Consider the following 20,710-nt stretch of genomic DNA (forward strand, 5'->3'; position numbering starts at 1 on the left):
CCCATTAGAGGAGGTCTATTAGACTGTATCGCCTCAGCCCCATTAGAGGAGGTCTATTAGACTGTATCTCCTCAGCCCCATTAGAGGAGGTCTATTAGACTGTTTTCCTGGGACATAAGCTTAGGAAAATATGCAACTATACATAAATATCGGTACATTTCATTGCCCTTATGCCTAAAACAAATGCAATATAGACAGAAACAAATAATGAAATTCATGTTTACTTTCTCCTATTAAAAACACTCTCACGTATCTGTCTAGGTTGGAACTGGTGCTGTTAAAATACAATAAATCCTTTTCATTCTGAACTGGAATAAACGGATTGATCACATCACACAGATGAATAACAGAACAGACACACAGGCGTTTTGATAGTGCAACTGTAAGAAACAGTACAGATGAACAATGATCAGGCCTACTGTCCATCTTACTGTAGAAAGAAAGTCTAGGTTGGAAGTTTTGCTGTTTAAAAAACAAATCCAAAACAATTTTTATATATTTTTTAAATATCTGAACGAGAATAAACTGATTGGTCACATCACACACACACACACACACACACACAGACACAGACACAGACACACACACGCACACGCACACGCACACGCACACGTACACGTAGCCCAGGACATAAACACACACACAGATGTAGCCCAAGACATACATACACACACATATAGAGAGAGAGAGTCCTAATGAGAGGTCTATTCTGTCCATGTCTATTCTGGGCTCAGTTTTGGACACTGCAGCCCAGAGGTGATGCTCAGCATGGAGTCCGTTTCTGTACTTGTTGTGTTAACGTATGCCAGAGTTGAGAACCCTGACTCACACAGGAATGTGGTACCAAACTGGACCAGAACATCTACTGCTTTCTCAGTCAGGCAGGAGACCACTTCCTGTTGTAGATGGAACAACCCAGAACTGTGTGAGGGGGTTCTCAGTCAGACAGGAAACCACTTCCTGTTGTAGATGAACAACCAAGAACTGTGTGAGGGGATTCTCAGTCAGACAAGAGACCACTTCCTGTTGTAGATGGAACAACCCAGAACTGTGTGAGGGGGTTCACCTCAAAAAGTATCTTGCTTTCATCAGTTTATTCCAGTTCAGAATAACAATTACTATTCTATTTTAACAGCAACAGTTCCAACCTAGACTCATTTTCAACAATAATTTCTACAGTAAAATGTACAGTAGGCCTGATCATATTTCATATTCATATGTACTGTTACTAGGGTTGCACTATCAGTAGCTTGCTTTGGCGAATGTTAGATATTAACTGTGTACAAGGCCATGGGATTGTTTGAAAGAGAAACTCACATCTACTACTGTGAGAGATAGCACTCCCTTATTACTGCTTATGCTTACCTGTTATAAAATGACAACAATGCCTTGCTAGTTGACTGACTTTTCCACTGTTGAAGCCCTGTTCTGAAAGACCTCCCTGGGTTGACCGCCATGCTGTGGATGTTTTGGTCAGGACGTGTCGTTTTATAAAATGTGTTCGTAATGAGAGACTCATTGCTAAGCACAAAACACATTGTGGGCGCTCCTCGTTATAAGTGTGTATGAAAGAGAGGGAAACTCATCGCTGTATTTGCGTTTCATGACAACTGAGCTCAGACAGAACAAACTCCGTGTGCCGACAGCGGTGAGAGATGACGAGTGAGAACGACAAGTCAGTGGCGGACAGCGGATCATCTGCTGCCTGAACCGCAGCGCTGCGTCGTGATCTTCAACAAACAAAAAAACTGCAGAAAAAGATATCTGGTGAACCGCGAAGCATACCGGCATATCCCTCTCACACTCGCTCAGCTGCCAAACTGAGCAGAGAACGCTGCGTATCCCTCTCACACTCGCTCAGCTGCCAAACTGAGCAGAGAACGCTGCGTATACCTCTCACACTCGCTCAGCTGCCAAACTGAGCAGAGAACGCTACGTATCCCTCTCACACTCGCTCAGCTGCCAAACTGAGCAGAGAACGCTGCGTATCCCTCTCACACTCGCTCAGCTGCCAAACTGAGCAGAGAACGCTGCTTATCCCTCTCACACTCGCTCAGCTGCCAAACTGAGCAGAGAACGCTGCTTATCCCTCTCACACTCGCTCAGCTGCCAAACTGAGCAGAGAACGCTGCTTATCCCTCTTACACTCGCTCAGCTGCCAAACTGAGCAGAGAACGCTGCGTATCCCTCTCACACTCGCTCAGCTGACAAACTGAGCAGAGAACGCTGCGTATCCCTCTCACACTCGCTCAGCTGTCAAACTGAGCAGAGAACGCTGCGTATCCCTCTCACACTCGCTCAGCTGCCAAACTGAGCAGAGAATGCTGCTTAATCAGTAATTCATGAAATAGTTATAAATTTACTCTGACACGGCGCCACCTACCATTAACGGGTCGTGACATGCCAGAGTAAATGTATAACTATTTCATTAATTACTGATTTGGCCAAGAGTGTGGTGCTAGTAACGTGTGTTATCTATCAGGATAGAGCCCAGGAAGCTGCCTCCTCACCAGGTGGAGGTTAGGGTTAGAGGTCAGGGGTTAGAGGTTAAGGTGGTTGCACTGTAATGTGCGTTATCTATCAGGATAGAGCCCAGGAAGCTGCCTCCTCACCAGGTGGAGGTTAGGGTTAGAGTTCAAGGGTTAGAGGTCAGGGGTTAGAGGTTAAGGTGGTTGTACTGTAACGTGTGTTGTCTATCAGGATAGAGCCCAGGAAGCTGCCTCCTCACCAGGTGGAGGTTAGGGTTAGAGGTCAGGGGTTAGAGGGTTAAGGTGGTTGTACTGTAATGTGTGTTGTCTATCAGGATAGAGCCCAGGAAGCTGCCTCCTCACCAGGTGGAGATAGATGCCATCCAGCAGAACTCCACTCAGATCTTCCACAAGGTCCACTTCCCCAACGACATGGAGGAGGTAAAGAGCCCTGCGCCATGACGGGTTACTCTGACAAGTGCTAAGCTAAACTTCTCATCATTTGTACAAACAAAACACATACAGTCCCTTTCAGAAACACTGGTCCTTTGAGCCGGAAACAAATTGTCCACGCAAATGGTGTTCCTTTTGTTGAAACTGTATCGAACCTGTACAGAACTGTACTCTATGTCCCCTGGGGATCCTTCCACTAATATCCCTCACATCCCTACTCCCTGGGGATCCTTCCACTAACATCCCTACTCCCTGGGGATCCTTCCACTAATATCCCTACTCCCTGGGGATCCTTCCACTAATATCCCTACTCCCTGGGGATCCTTCCACTAACATCCCTACTCCCTGGGGATCCTTCCACTAATATCCCTCACATCCCTACTCCCTGGGGATCCTTCCACTAATATCCCTCACATCCCTACTCCCTGGGGATCCTTCCTCTAATATCCCTCACATCCCTACTCCCTGGGGATCCTTCCACTAACATCCCTACTCCCTGGGGATCCTTCCACTAATATCCCTACTCCCTGGGGATCCTTCCACTAATATCCCTCACATCCCTACTCCCTGGGGATCCTTCCACTAATATCCCTACTCCCTGGGGATCCTTCCACTAATATCCCTCACATCCCTACTCCCTGGGGATCCTTCCACTAACATCCCTACTCCCTGGGGATCCTTCCACTAATATCCCTCACATCCCTACTCCCTGGGGATCCTTCCACTAACATCCCTACTCCCTGGGGATCCTTCCACTAACATCCCTACTCCCTGGGGATCCTTCCACTAACATCCCTACTCCCTGGGGATCCTTCCACTAATATCCCTACTCCCTGGGGATCCTTCCACTAATATCCCTCACATCCCTACTCCCTGGGGATCCTTCCACTAATAACCCTCACATCCCTACTCCCTGGGGATCCTTCCACTAACATCCCTACTCCCTGGGGATCCTTCCACTAACATCCCTACTCCCTGGGGATCCTTCCACTAATAACCCTCACATCCCTACTCCCTGGGGATCCTTCCACTAATATCCCTCACATCCCTACTCCCTGGGGATCCTTCCACTAACATCCCTCACATCCCTACTCCCTGGGGATCCTTCCACTAACATCCCTACTCCCTGGGGATCCTTCCACTAATATCCCTCACATCCCTACTCCCTGGGGATCCTTCCACTAACATCCCTACTCCCTGGGGATCCTTCCACTAATATCCCTACTCCCTGGGGATCCTTCCACTAATATCCCTCACATCCCTACTCCCTGGGGATCCTTCCACTAACATCCCTACTCCCTGGGGATCCTTCCACTAACATCCCTACTCCCTGGGGATCCTTCCACTAATATCCCTCACATCCCTACTCCCTGGGGATCCTTCCACTAACATCCCTACTCCCTGGGGATCCTTCCACTAATATCCCTCACATCCCTACTCCCTGGGGATCCTTCCACTAACATCCCTACTCCCTGGGGATCCTTCCACTAATAACCCTCACATCCCTACTCCCTGCGGATCCTTCCACTAACATCCCTACTCCCTGGGGATCCTTCCACTAACATCCCTACTCCCTGGGGATCCTTCCACTAACATCCCTACTCCCTGGGGATCCTTCCACTAATATCCCTCACATCCCTACTCCCTGCGGATCCTTCCACTAATATCCCTCACATCCCTTCTCCCTGGGGATCCTGTTCCTCCTCCGCCCTCTGTAGATCTTTGAGGTCAACACCAGTACTAGAATCAGGGACCTCTGTCAGACCATCTCCACCAAGCTCCAGCTGGTCTCATCTGATGGCTTCAGCATCTTCGTCAAAACACCCGACAAGGTTTGTCATCGATAAATGTTAATTTAACAGACTCCTGATGACCTCCATGATTCATAGTAGCCTGGTTCCCCTGGACTCATATGGTCTTTGGCAAGACAGCACGAACAGATCTGGGACCAGGCTAGATTCCCGTATCTCAGATATACAGCAAGTAGAAGTTTTTTTTTTAAGTCTCTAGTTTGCGTGACGTCCTTTTGCCTCTATGTTGTCCAGGTTCTCAGTCTGAATGATTCCGACTACTTCTTTGACAGCCTGAGACAGATCACTGATTGGTCCAAGAAAGCCAAGAGTGTCAAAGAGGGTAAGATAAGATCACATCATGCCTTAGAAATGCCATTGATTTTATCCATGACCCAGTTTTGAACCCTTAACCCTTAATAATCTGTCTGTCTGTCTGTCTGTCTGTCTGTCTGTCTGTCTGTCTGTCTGTCTGTCTGTCTGTCTGTCTGTCTGTCTGTCTGTCTGTCTGTCTGTCTGTCTGTCTGTCTGTCTGTCTGTCTGTCTGTCTGTCTGTCTGTCTGTCTGTCTGTCTGTCTGTCTGTCTGTCTGTCTGTCTGTCTGTCTGTCTGTCTGTCTGTCTGTCTGTCTGTCTGTCTGTCTGTCTGTCTGTCTGTCTGTCTGTCTGTCTGTCTGTCTGTCTGTCTGTCTGTCTGTCTGTCTGTCTGTCTGTCTGTCTGTCTGTCTGTCTGTCTGTCTGTCTGTCTGTCTGTCTGTCTGTCTGTCTGTCTGTCTGTCTGTCTGTCTGTCTGTCTGTCTGTCTGTCTGTCTGTCTGTCTGTCTGTCTGTCTGTCTGTCTGTCTGTCTGTCTGTCTGTCTGTCTGTCTGTCTGTCTGTCTGTCTGTCTGTCTGTCTGTCTGTCTGTCTGTCTGTCTGTCTGTCTGTCTGTCTGTCTGTCTGTCTGTCTGTCTGTCTGTCTGTCTGTCTGTCTGTCTGTCTGTCTGTCTGTCTGTCTGTCTGTCTGTCTGTCTGTCTGTCTGTCTGTCTGTCTGTCTGTCTGTCTGTCTGTCTGTCTGTCTGTCTGTCTGTCTGTCTGTCTGTCTGTCTGTCTGTCTGTCTGTCTGTCTGTCTGTCTGTCTGTCTGTCTGTCTGTCTGTCTGTCTGTCTGTCTGTCTGTCTGTCTGTCTGTCTGTCTGTCTGTCTGTCTGTCTGTCTGTCTGTCTGTCTGTCTGTCTGTCTGTCTGTCTGTCTGTCTGTCTGTCTGTCTGTCTGTCTGTCTGTCTGTCTGTCTGTCTGTCTGTCTGTCTGTCTGTCTGTCTGTCTGTCTGTCTGTCTGTCTGTCTGTCTGTCTGTCTGTCTGTCTGTCTGTCTGTCTGTCTGTCTGTCTGTCTGTCTGTCTGTCTGTCTGTCTGTCTGTCTGTCTGTCTGTCTGTCTGTCTGTCTGTCTGTCTGTCTGTCTGTCTGTCTGTCTGTCTGTCTGTCTGTCTGTCTGTCTGTCTGTCTGTCTGTCTGTCTGTCTGTCTGTCTGTCTGTCTGTCTGTCTGTCTGTCTGTCTGTCTGTCTGTCTGTCTGTCTGTCTGTCTGTCTGTCTGTCTGTCTGTCTGTCTGTCTGTCTGTCTGTCTGTCTGTCTGTCTGTCTGTCTGTCTGTCTGTCTGTCTGTCTGTCTGTCTGTCTGTCTGTCTGTCTGTCTGTCTGTCTGTCTGTCTGTCTGTCTGTCTGTCTGTCTGTCTGTCTGTCTGTCTGTCTGTCTGTCTGTCTGTCTGTCTGTCTGTCTGTCTGTCTGTCTGTCTGTCTGTCTGTCTGTCTGTCTGTCTGTCTGTCTGTCTGTCTGTCTGTCTGTGTGTGTGTGTGTGTGTGTGTGTGTAGGAGGAGGACCCATGAACATGTCCTACCTAGTGTTCTTTATGAGGAAGCTGTGGTTTAACGTCAGTCCTGGCAGAGACCTGGAGGCCGATCTCATCTTTCACTACCCTCAGGTATGTTACAATGCCTGAGTCCCAAACAACACCTTTAATTGCCCGTGTAGTGCACTACTTTAGACCAGGGCGTCCGAGTATTTTATTTTGGAAGGAAATGTGTATATATCATTTTTTTTTCATGTCAAAACATAATATATTTTATGAATATCGCTGAGATTCGAAGAGAAAAAAAGGTATTAAGGCCACATGTCGATTTGATTTTTTAAAATAATGTTTGAGCAGGGGAACACAGCGCTAGCCATGGCAAAATGTATAGAATTGCAGAAAATTTGATTTAAAAGTGCAACCTTTTCTCTCTGCTTCCAATATACCTTCTTTTCTTTTTGCTAATAGGCTGTTGGAGTTTACACTTCCTCTACCAATGAACTGTGGGGAGGTCAAAATAATACAACTGTCACGTTCGTCGTATCAGGCCAACATAGACGTACAAAACCCCTAGACAATACAAACCCCTAGACATACAAAACCCCTAGACATACAAAACCCCTAGACATACAAAACCCCTAGACATACAAAACCCCTAGACATACAAAACCCCTAGACAATACAAACCCCTAGACATACAAAACCCCTAGACAATACAAACCCCTAGACATACAAAACCCCCTAGACATACAAACCCCTAGACATACAAAACCCCTAGACAATACAAACCCCTAGACATACAAACCCCTAGACATACAAAACCCCTAGATATACAAAACCCCCTAGACATACAAAACCCCTAGATATACAAAACCCCTAGACATACAAACCCCTAGACATACAAAACCCCTAGATATACAAAACCCCCTAGACATACAAACCCCTAGACATACAAACCCCTAGACATACAAAACCCCTAGATATACAAAACCCCTAGACAATACAAACCCCTAGATATACAAAACCCCTAGACAATACAAACCCCTAGACATACAAAACCCCTAGACATACAAAACCCCTAGACAATACAAACCCCTAGACATACAAAACCCCTAGACATACAAACCCCCTAGACATACAAAACCCCCTAGACATACAAACCCCTAGACATACAAAACCCCTAGACAATACAAAACCCCTAGACAATACAAACCCCCTAGACATACAAACCCCCTAGACATACAAAACCCCTAGACATACAAAACCCCTAGACAATACAAACCCCTAGACATACAAAACCCCTAGACATACAAAACCCCTAGACATACAAAACCCCTAGATATACAAAACCCCTAGACAATACAAACCCCTAGACATACAAACCCCCTAGACATACAAAACCCCTAGATATACAAAACCCCTAGACAATACAAACCCCTAGACAATACAAACCCCTAGACGTACAAAACCCCTAGACATACAAAACCCCTAGACAATACAAACCCCTAGACATACAAAACCCCTAGACGTACAAAACCCCTAGACATACAAAACCCCTAGACAATACAAACCCCTAGACATACAAAACCCCTAGACGTACAAAACCCCTAGACATACAAAACCCCTAGACAATACAAACCCCTAGACATACAAAACCCCTAGACGTACAAAACCCCTAGACATACAAAACCCCTAGACATACAAAACCCCTAGACATACAAAACCCCTAGACAATACAAAACCCCTAGACATACAAACCCCTAGACATACAAAACCCCTAGACATACAAAACCCCTAGACATACAAAACCCCTAGACAATACAAACCCCTAGACATACAAAACCCCTAGACATACAAAACCCCTAGACCTACAAAACCCCCTAGACATACAAAACCCCTAGACATACAAAACCCCTAGACCTACAAAACCCCCTAGACATACAAAACCCCCTAGACATACGAAAACCTAGAGTACCCACCCTAGTCACACCCTGACCTAACCAAAATATATAGAAAACAGAGATATCTAAGGTCAGGGCGTGACAACAACTGTCTAATAAAACTATTCATTTTAAAAATGGATGACTTCTCCTTGCCGTTACCATTTTTCTCAAGGGCCCATTGGCATTAGGTGACAGCTGAGATATTGGGGCACATCGTGGTTTATCTTCCACTGCCCTCAGGTGTGTTGAGGGCCTTTCTCAAGGGCCCGTTGGCATTAGGTGACACCTGAGATATTGACATCAGTGACCCTCTGGATGCTGGTTAACTCCTGATAGATTTAACATAAGGCAGCACTTGGATTCGACCAGCAACCCTCCGGTTACTGGCCTCCCTCTCTAACCACAAAATAGTACATTGTACCCATGGTGAAAATGCCTATCTTTACAGTCAGGGTTGGGGTCAATTTCATTTTTAAAAAAAACCTGTCAATTCAGTAAGTACACTGACATTCAGCTTCCAATTATAAATGCTTTTTCAATGAGGAAAAATTGGAATTGGAATTTGTTTTACTTTCTGAATTGACCCGAACACTGCTAACAGTTCATTATACTAACAGGACAGCCTTTCTCTCTCCCCACCTAGGAGCTACCTAAGTACCTGAGAGGGTACCATCGATGTACCAAGGAGGACATGGTGAACATAGGGGCTCTGCTCTTCAGGGTAAAGTTCAACAACGACAAGACCCAGTTCGTTCTGATCCCCAAGATGCTGAAAGATCTGGTGCCCAACGACATGCTGAAAGCCATGTCCACTACGGACTGGCAGAAGGTAAAATCAATCAATCAGTTGTGATCGATCGATCAATTAATCGTTTATTTATAAAGCATTTAAAAAAAATACAAAAAAAATACTTTTATTTTTTACAGTTGTCACACATTGATGTAAGAGAGTCTCTCCTTAATACATTCACTCCTCCCTTCCTCCAAAAGTGTGCACTTGTTCTCTTCCCTGGACCGGTATAAGAAATAGGGTTTACACAAATCTCAATGCCTGGGAGGAGTGTATGAGTGCACATAGCTGGAAGGGACTGGGTGATGAGTGTTCCTTCAATGACGTCATGTGACCTGTATACAAACACAGTCAGTAGTGTCCCTTTTTTTTTTTGTCTGGGACTGCAGCTCCAAGTTACCCTCTACATGACCCCTGAACTCAAATGACCCTTAACTCAATTCATTCGATGGCGGAGGTCAGAGGATCAACTATGTAAAATGTTTTAAGAATGGGATTTTTGTTGTTGTTGTTGTGGTTGACCGTTTTAATGTCTTTGCTTACCAGAACATCGTTGCAGCCTACAACAAGCAGGCTAGTATGACCAGTGAAGAAGCCAGTCTAGCGTTTCTCAAGGTGGTCTGTCGCTGGCCCACCTTCGGCTGTGCTTTCTTTGAAGTGAAGGTACGAGATAACACCTCGACACTGAATTTATTTTAAATATATATATTTTTTTATCACAAATAAAGTTCCCTCGGGAGAAATGGGTCTTTCCAGACGGTGTATCGCTGTTCGAAGGACACAGCTCGTTTTATGGACCCATTTAAAGTTCTTGTAAAGGCTGTGTCCCAAACTGGCACCCTATGAGCCCTGGTCAATAGTAGTCCACTATATATAGGGAATAGGGTGCCATTTGGGTCAAAAGTAGTGCACTATATAGGGAATAGGGTGCCATTTTGTTCACGCAGCCTAAGTCTCTAAGTGATGAAGGAACAGCCACTACTCTGCTTTCTATCACCTAAAGAGATGTTTGACTTTTTCCAGCAAACATCAGACCCTAACTTCCCAGATATCGTCAGAATTGCCATCAGCAAACAGGGGGTCTCAATCATCCACCCGAAAACCAAGGTAAAACACAACACACACACACGCACGCACGCACGCACACACGCACACACACACACACGCACGCACGCACGCAAGACTCCTTGTTTTCCTCTTGAGAGAATGGATTATAAAGGGTTCCTCTTCAATGTTAATTACTGTATTTCTGGGGCTTTCGTTATAATGTAATTGTTTTATCAAGGCAATGTGCGTATAAATCAACTTCTGTTAGGTCAAATTGAATCGAATGATTCTGGGGTATCGGGTTACATATCCACAGCCATTGGAGGCTCGAGAGTCCCGCCTTAAATGCTCATTCGCTGATTGGACTGACCATCAATTTGTGTTGTCACGGTACGTCTCAGGCACACAGCTGCAACGAGTCTACTGCAGCCATACGAATGTGTTCTGTAATAAACACACAGATTTATATTTAATTTAAAAACTTTTTTTTTTAAACTTTTAACACAATTTGAAGATGTGAAACAAAACCACTTTGTGTTCATCGCAAAGGGACACATTTTATACTTGATGACATCTGAGATTGTGACGAGCTAGTAGATTCGCCAGCGACTGTCAATTCACAAGGAGCTAGACAACAATGAAACAATGACCAGTCTACCAGGAAATGACTCGGCTCTTCCCTTCCCCATATTCATTATATAAAACATTATTACAATAATAAGGCCTCTGCAATCTAATAGCATGTCAAGTTATAATCTTGATTTTGAGTAGATAGTTAGTTCATAGCATATACATTCTGAAAATGACTTCTGGGAATGTACTATGTTTCAAACTATTTACTATAGCAGGGCATTGTAGTACAAAAAGTACAAACAAAACAAATCATAGATGATAAAACTAACTACAAAAAAAGGGAGGAAAAATGTGTGTTTTCTAACAGTATAAGGCATTACTAGGTAAATGTTCACGGCCCTCTCGTTAAGCTATGTTTTTATTTATTTGACCTTTATTTAACACAGATTACTGCACCTGTACATAGCCCACCTATAATTTAGCCCAAACAACTACCTCTTTCCTTACTGTATTTAATTCATTCATTTATTTTGCTCCTTTGCACCCCCATTATTTTTATTTCTACTTTGCACATTCTTCCATTGCAAATCTACCGTTCCAGTGTTTTACTTGCTATATTGTATTTACTTTGCCACCATGGCCTTTTTTTTGCCTTTACCTCACTTATCTCACCTCATTTGCTCACATCGTATATAGACTTGTTTATACTGTATTATTGACTGTATGTTTGTTTTACTCCATGTGTAACTCTGTGTTGTTGTATGTGTTGAACTGCTTAGCTTTATCTTGGCCAGGTCGCAATTGTAAATTAGAACTTGTTCTCAACTTGCCTATCTGGTTAAATAAAGGTGAAATAAACTCAGTTAAAGAACAAATTATTGTCAGCAATGACGGCCTAGGAACAGTGGGTTAACTGCCTGTTGAGGGGCAGAACGACAGATTTGTACCTTGTCAGCTCAGGGGTTTGAACTTGCAACCTTCCGGTTACTAGTCCAACGCTCTAACCACTAGGCTACCCCCCCACACAGCCCTCCACTGACATTAATATTCAACAGAGAGCATGAACAGTAAAAGAGATGTCTGTCTGACCTGTCTGTCTTATCTGTCCCATAGGATGTCCTAGCGACTCACCCGTTCAACCGTATCGCTAACTGGTGCAGTGGCTCCACCTACTTCCACATCACCGTGGGCAACCTGGTGAAGGGAAACAAGATCCTATGTGAAACATCCCTGGTAAAGACATTTATTACGGTTTTGTTTGTTTGCTTGTTTTTATTTTTTTTACTGTTGACTTGTAACTAGTTATTTTGTGTACTTCTTTATTCAATTTATTACGGAAACACAACGCTGCCACAAGAAAAACAACTGGCCAGACTTTTTCCCCCTTGTGGCAGCGATAAGCAATTTATTTTTCGTAATATTTTATTAGCTCATGTTAGAAATATTAAACTTTCAAGGCCAGGCACCACATGCACCACAGGCACCACAGGTACTACATGCACCACAGGCACCACGGGCACCACAGGCACCACCGGCACCACAGGCACCACAGGCACCACGGGCACCACAGGCACCACGGGCTGAATTGACATGTTTTGCATCTACCTATTCATTTTGAGATGTATTTTTAATTTTTTTATGGGTCCATTAATATTAGTATTTTCTAAAAGTAAACATAAAAATGTCTAAATCTGGATTGAAATGTATTTTTGCTTTTGTTTGTCAGATTACCTTCAGACAAATGTCCTGCATTTAAAAGAGGCATAATATACATCCATAATTACAAAGCTCACCACATTGAATTACACAGCATTTAACAGGAATAATTTAAATGATTCAAGTGTATGTCCTCCCAATACTATATATTCCTGTTCCACTACAAAGGTCTGGACAAAGATCACCAAAGTAAAAAGATATCCAAACAGACCCCATGAACCCCCCCCCCCCCCCCATACTCCTGGGGAGAACCCCATGAACCCCCCCATACTCCTGGGGAGAACTCCACGAACCCCCCCATACTCCTGGGGAGAACCCCGTGATCCCCCCCCCTCCCCATACTCCCGGGGAGAACCCCATTAACCCCCCCATACACCTGGGGAGAACCCCATGACCCCCCCCCCATACTCCTGGGGAGAACCCCACGAACCCCCCCATACTCCTGGGGAGAACCCCGTGATCCCCCCCCCCCCTCCCCATACTCCCGGGGAGAACCCCATTACCCCCCCATACACCTGGGGAGAACCCCATGACCCCCCCCCATACTCCTGGGGAGAACCCCATGACCCTCCCCCCCCCCCCCATACTCCTGGGGAGAATCCCATGAACCCCCCATACTCCTGGGGAGAACCCCATGAACCCCCCATACTAACCCTAACCCATGAACCCCCCATACTCCAGGGGAGAACCCCATGAACCCCCCATACTCCTGGGGAGAACCCCATGAACCCCCCATACTAACCCTAACCCATGAACCCCCCATACTCCTGGGGAGAACCCCATGAACCCCCCATACTCCTGGGGAGAACCCCATGAACCCCCCATACTCCTGGGGAGAACCCCATGAACCCCCCATACTCCTGGGGAGAACCCCATGAACCCCCCATACTAACCCTAACCCATGAACCCCCCATACTCCTGGTGAGAACCCCATGAACCCCCCATACCCCTGGGGAGAACCCCATGAACCCCTTCGTGCACTGCTCCTCCACTCTAATAAGTACCTCTTCAGAAATCTGAAATCTGCACAGAAACAGTTAACTAGAAACTGGTTTAAACCGCTGGCACCCCAAATAAGCAATTGTAAATAAACAATGAATGAAATATACTTTCTGGTATGGAAATGATAACTCATACAATACGAAGGACTCTATTTGAGATACAGTAAAAAATCTAATAAAAAGGACATTATATAGAGGTAGGAAAAATGTTTAGGCCCTAACAGGAGATAGTATGTGCATGTTTTAAACAGACGTGTGCGTGTGTATTCTAAAATATATATATATTTTTAATCCTCATCAATATACACACAATACCCCATAATGACATCACAATACCCCATAATGACATCACAATACCCCATAATGACATCACAATACCCCATAATGAGAATGCAAAAACAGGGTTTTTTTTGTGCAGAAATGTATAATAAAAAACTGATATTACATTTACATAAGTATTTAGACCCTTTTCTCTGTACTTTGTTGACGCCACAAGCTTAGCAAACCTGTATTTGGGGAGCTTCACCCATTCTTCTCTGCAGCTCCTTCTCAAGCTCTGTCAGGTTGAATGGGGAGTGTCACTGCATAGCTATTCTCAGGTCTCTCCAGAGATGTTCGATCGGGATCAAGTCTGGGCTCTGGATGGACCACTTTAAGGACATTCAGACTCTTGTCCTGAAGCCACTCCTGTGTTGGCTTGGCTGTGTGCTTAGGGTCAATGTCCTGTTGGAAGGTGTACCTTCACCCCAGTCTGAGGTCCTGAGCGCTGTGGAGCAGCTTTTCATCAAGGATTTCTCTGTACTTTGCTCCGTTCATCTTTCCCTCAATCCTCACTAGTCTCCCAGTCCCTACCCCTGAAAAAACATCCCCAAAACATGATAATGCTGCCACCACCATGCTTCACCGTAGGGATGGTGCCAGGTTTCCTCCAGACATGACACTTGGCATTCAGGCCAAAGAGTTCAATCTTGGCTTCATCAGACCAGAGAATCTTGTTTCTCATGGTCTGAGAGTCCTTTAGGTGCCTTTTGGCAAACTCCAAGCGGACTGTCATGTGTCTTTTACTGAGGAGTGGTTTCCATCTGTTCACTCTACCATAAAGGCCTGATTGGTGGAGTACTGCAGAGATTTGTGTCCTTCTGGAAGGTTCTCCCATCTCCACGAAGGATTGTTGGAGCTCTGTCAGAGTAACTATCGGGTTCTTAGTTACCTCCCTGACCAAGGACCTTCTCCCCTGATTGCTCAGTTTGGCTGTGCAGCCAGCTCTAGGAAGAGTCTTGGTGGTTCCTAACGTCTTCCATTTAAGAATGATGGTGGCCACTGTGTTCTTGGGGACCTTCAATGCTGCAGACATTTTTTGGTACCCTTCCCCAGATCTGTGCCTCAACACAATCTTATCTTGGGGCTCTATGGACAATTCCTTCGACCTCATGGCTTGGTTTTTGCTCTGACATGCACTGTCAACTGTGGGACATTATGTAGACAGGTGTGTGCCTTTCCAAATCATGTCCAATCAATTGAATTTGCCACAGGTGGACTCCAATCAAGTTGTAGAAACATTTCAAGGATGATCAATGGAAACAGGATGCACCTGAGATCAATTTTGTGTCTCATAACAAAGGGCCTGAATAGTTATGTAAATCAGGTAAAAACCTGTTTTCATTATGGGGTATTGTGATGTCATTATGGGGTATTGTGATGTCATTATGGGGTATTGTGATGTCATTATGGGGTATTGTGTATAAATTGACGAGGAAAACATTTTGTTCAAACCATTTTAGAATAAGGCTGTATTGTAACAAAATGTGGAAAAAGTCAAGGGGTCTGAATACTTTCCGATTGCCCTGTATATCCTAATCTGACTTTGGTGCAGATCATGTTGTTCTTCACATTACCATCTCTGTTAAACACACACTATATCAAATCGAATCTAAATGTATTTGTCACATGCACAGGATACAGAAGGTGTAAACGGAACAGTGAAATGGTTAATTGAATAGTGGAGTTTTTTGTTTAGACATGTAGCTAGCTGGCTAAACAATTAACCATAATCCTAACTCATAATACCATACACCATGCATGAATCTGCAGGTAGCTAAAGCTAACCAACTAGGTTCAAATTTAGCTAGCTAGCTAAGATTAGGCTATAACTAGCAATACAATTCAAAATGTTTTCTTAGATACAAATAATATTACTACACAGATCATAGAGAACTTTCTGACAAAATTAGAAACGTATAATATCGGAAAATGTAGCTAGACTCATCCGTATACAATGGATGAATGCCCTCTGTAATGGATGCCATCGTTGCCCTTTAGCTTGAAGATGTAATCAGGAGACAGATTTTTTTTTAAACAACCGTCTCCTGTGTTCTTGTTTTCGACTCTCTCCGCATTTGGCAATCATCTCTGATTCCACCGGACATTCCACTGACTTCAAAACTGTTGTCAATTTCTTCCGCGACAACAACACCATTGATTGTCGTTTCTTCCCCCCGTCACTGTCATCAGAAGACAATGTCTGGTTCCTTGAAAATGTTTTCTACGTAAATCAAAGGATTTCCTTATCGTCAGAGAGAGTCACCAGAAAGTACTCCGGCATTTTCCCCCACTGATCTTTGTCGACAGCGTTATTAACATCAGGGCAGCACTGCAACACTTTTTCAGTTCTTCATGATGTATAAAAAAAAACACAGTAGAAAGGATTATCCATACATAGTGAGCAGCTCATGTTATAGATAGAAGCATGCTACGTGGCAGACCAATCCAAACTCATCTCTCGGCATGTCCAGCCCACCCATTATCTCTGCCAATCATAGCTAGTAGGAAGGTTCCTGTATTTTTCTGTGGCTAAAACGACTAGGCTCATAATTTAACAATTTTATTCGTATTTACAGATGGCATACAAGTTTGTTATAAAGGCATGTGAAAGTTTGCATATTCAAGAAGGCATTTCTGGCAACAACAAAAAATAAAAATGTATTTTTATTTTTCTGTTTACGTTCAAATGCCTCTCCTGTGAAGTAGTGACATAAGCCTAGGTTCTTGAAACGGATCACATATGTGCATATTTAATGAGATATCACCTCATATGCATATTTCAATATAATATTTTAAAAGTTCCCTGTTAGGGTTGTAGTGCCTGGCCTTAATAAGATACACTTATTCTGAATAATGTTTTCATATTGTGCTTTGTGTCTTTGTCCATCAGGGCTATAAAATGGATGATCTTCTGACCTCTTATGTCAACATGTACCTGAACGAGACGAAAGCAGTTAGGACCAGAAACCAGAGATACAACGAATAACACGAGACGTGTAACCAGGTCGTCACTATCTGGACAAGTTGCAAAGTCGGAAGCCCTGCTTAGTTATAAAATGTATCTTCTTCAGACCTGATTTTTAAACCTAACCCTAACACCCACACTACTTAACCTCATGCCTAACCTGAACCTTAAAGGAATAGCATGCTAGCAGATACCCGTGGACTCCAGTCATTTAACTAACGCTAGTTAGTTAGCATTGGCTCTTGAAAATACCTCTAACTTCCTTAATACTGGACAGAGAGACATACAAAATGGTATCCACAAGTTCATCTGACTCCGGGGAAGTAGATAAAAGAGCCTCATTGCCAAAAATCCCAAAGTATCCCTTTAAATTTAAGACCGTATCGTGAAATTGTCATACATTTGTTATGATATAGACATATTTTTGACTTTGCAGCCTGGTCATATAGTGGGAACCATGGTAACGGGAACATGTGAGGCCTTGAGCTGCTGGGATGGTAGAAACATGATGCAAACTGTGCCTTGAATTTACAACTAATGCTCTAACACACACACACACACACACATACACACACACGCACACACACAATCATTTTTTCATTCTAAATTCTAAATGTAATTTGTGCATTGTAAAAGTTAACTACATACACGACCAATATACCTAACTTGAAATATGATGACACAAAACTTTCCACAAATGTTTTATGTGCCCTGCCACAGGTAAAGGAAGGCATAACTTATTTATAACTGACAAATATTACTGAAATAATTACTGAAATGATTGATCATTGAAATGTTTACAATTCCGCTGCCATGTATCGACTGTCTTCTGATGAATAAACAGGTGTTGTCTGCCTTCGTGCATCCCCAAAGGGTTTTCATGGACTGCTTCTTTTTTTGAAAATAAACAATTTAGTTTTGCATAATGATGATGTTATTTGACACATAAAATACTTTTCCTGTGTCTGATCTTATTACACTTGTTGCTGGTGTGGATTCTGGTTGTGGTGTTTTTTTTTCTGAGGGTTTGAGGAGGTTTTCTGTGTTTATTAACTCTACAGCATCCCCAACTATTCTATAACTATACTATAACTACATCCCCAGCTATGCTATAACTATACTATAACTACATCCCCAGCTATACTATAACTATACTATAACTATACTTTAACTACATCCCCAACTTTGCTATAACTATACTATAACTACATCCCCAACTATACTATAACTATACTATAACTACATCCCCAGCTATGCTATAACTATACTATAACTACATCCCCAGCTATGCTAGAACTATACTATAACTATACTATAACTACATCCCCAGCTATACTATAACTATACTATAACTACATCCCCAGCTATACTATAACTATACTATAACTACATCCCCAGCTATGCTAGAACTATACTATAACTATACTATAACTACATCCCCAGCTATACTATAACTATACTATAACTACATCCCCAGCTATGCTAGAACTATACTATAACTATACTATAACTACATCCCCAGCTATACTATACCTATACTATAACTATACTATAACTACATCCCCAGCTATACTATAACTATACTATAACTACATCCCCAGCTATGCTAGAACTATACTATAACTATACTATAACTACATCCCCAGCTATACTATAACTATACTATAACTATACTATAACTACATCCCCAGCTATGCTAGAACTATACTATAACTATACTATAACTACATCCCCAGCTATACTATAACTATACTATAACTACATCCCCAGCTATACTATAACTATACTATAACTATACTATAACTACATCCCCAGCTATGCTAGAACTATACTATAACTATACTATAACTACATCCCCAGCTATACTATAACTATACTACAACTATACTATACCTACATCCCCAACTATACTATAACTATACTATAACTACATCCCCAGCTATACTATAACTATACTATAACTACATCCCCAGCTATGCTAGAACTATACTATAACTATACTATAACTACACTCCCAGCTATACTATACCTATACTATAACTATACAATAACTACATCCCCAGCTATACTATACCTATACTATAACTACATCCCCAACTATGCTATAGCTATACTATAACTATACTATAACTATACTATAACTACATCCCCAACTATGCTAGAACTATACTATAACTATACTATAACTATACTATAACTACATCCCCAGCTATACTATAACTGTACTATAACTATACTATGACTACTTCCCCAGCTATACTATAACTATACTATAACTACATCCCCAACTATGCTATAACTATACCTATACTATAACTATACTATAACTACATCCCCAGCTATACTATAACTATACTATAACTACATCCCCAACTATGCTATAGCTATACTATAACTATACTATAACTACATCCCCAACTATGCTACAACTATACTATAACTTCATCCCCAACTATGCTATAACTACATCCCCAGCTATACTATAACTATACTATAACTACATCACCAACTATGCTATAACTATACTACAACTATACTATAACTACATCCCCAGCTATACTATAACTATACTACAACTATACTATACCTACATCCCCAACTATACTATAACTATACTATAACTACATCACCAACTATGCTATAACTATACTATAACTACATCACCAACTATGCTATAACTATACTATAACTATATCACCAACTATGCTATAACTATACTATAACTACATCCCCAACTATACTATAACTATATAACGATACTATAACTATAATATAACTATAATATAACTATACTACAACTATAATATAACTATACTATAACTACATCTCCAACTATACTATAACTATATAACTATACTATAACTATAATATAACTATACTACAACTATAATATAACTATACTATAACTACATCCCCAGCTATGCTATAACTATACTATAACTACATCCCCAGCTATACTATAACTATACTATAACTACATCACCAACTATGCTAGAACTATACTATAACTACATCCCCAACTATGCTATAACTATGCTGTAACTACATACCCAACTATACTATACCTATACTATAACTACATCCCCAACAATACTATAACTATACTATAACTATATCCCCAGCTATGCTATAACTATACTATAACTACATCCCCAGCTATACTATAACTATACTATAACTACATCACCAACTATGCTAGAACTATACTATAACTACATCCCCAACTATGCTATAACTATACTATAACTACATCCCCAGCTATACTATAACTATACTTTAACTACATCCCCAACTTTGCTATAACTATACTATAACTACATCCCCAACTATACTATAACTATACTATAACTACATCCCCAGCTATACTATAACTATACTATAACTACATCCCCAGCTATACTATAACTATACTATAACTATACTATAACTACATCCCCAACTATACTATAACTATACTATAACTATACTATAACTACATCCCCAACGATACTATAACTATACTATAACTATACTATAACTATGCTTTAACTACATCCCCAACTATGCTATAACTATACTATAACTACATCCCCAACTATGCTATGACTATACTATAACTACATCCCCAGCTATACTATAACTATACTATAACTATACTATAACTACATCCCCAACTATACTATAACTATATAACTATACTATAACTATAATATAACTATAATATAACTATACTATAACTATACTATAACTATACTATAACTATACTATAACTATAATATAACTATACTATAACTATAATATAACTACATCCCCAACTATACTATGACTATAATATAACTA

General features: G+C 42.2%; 1 protein-coding gene across 3 annotated transcripts in view; it reads left to right on the forward strand.

Moving 5' to 3' along the window:
- The window catches only part of LOC110523043 (unconventional myosin-VIIa), a 70,024-nt gene extending 52,155 nt beyond the window's left edge, over positions 1 to 17,869 (forward strand). For 2 of the 3 annotated variants that reach the window (XM_036978946.1, XM_036978947.1), the window contains exons 41-49: positions 2,804 to 2,909; positions 4,640 to 4,753; positions 4,967 to 5,054; positions 6,558 to 6,667; positions 9,122 to 9,307; positions 9,815 to 9,931; positions 10,292 to 10,375; positions 12,002 to 12,121; positions 16,817 to 17,869. In XM_036978946.1, coding sequence (XP_036834841.1) covers positions 2,804 to 2,909; positions 4,640 to 4,753; positions 4,967 to 5,054; positions 6,558 to 6,667; positions 9,122 to 9,307; positions 9,815 to 9,931; positions 10,292 to 10,375; positions 12,002 to 12,121; positions 16,817 to 16,912 — 1,021 coding nt within the window. In that variant the 3' untranslated portion in view covers positions 16,913 to 17,869. The other variant, XM_036978948.1, reaches the window with a different exon arrangement.
- Positions 17,870 to 20,710: the final 2,841 nt, after the last annotated feature.

The sequence above is a fragment of the Oncorhynchus mykiss genome, chromosome 5 (assembly GCF_013265735.2).
Source record: "Oncorhynchus mykiss isolate Arlee chromosome 5, USDA_OmykA_1.1, whole genome shotgun sequence".
In the NCBI taxonomy this organism is placed as follows: Eukaryota; Metazoa; Chordata; class Actinopteri; order Salmoniformes; family Salmonidae; genus Oncorhynchus; species Oncorhynchus mykiss.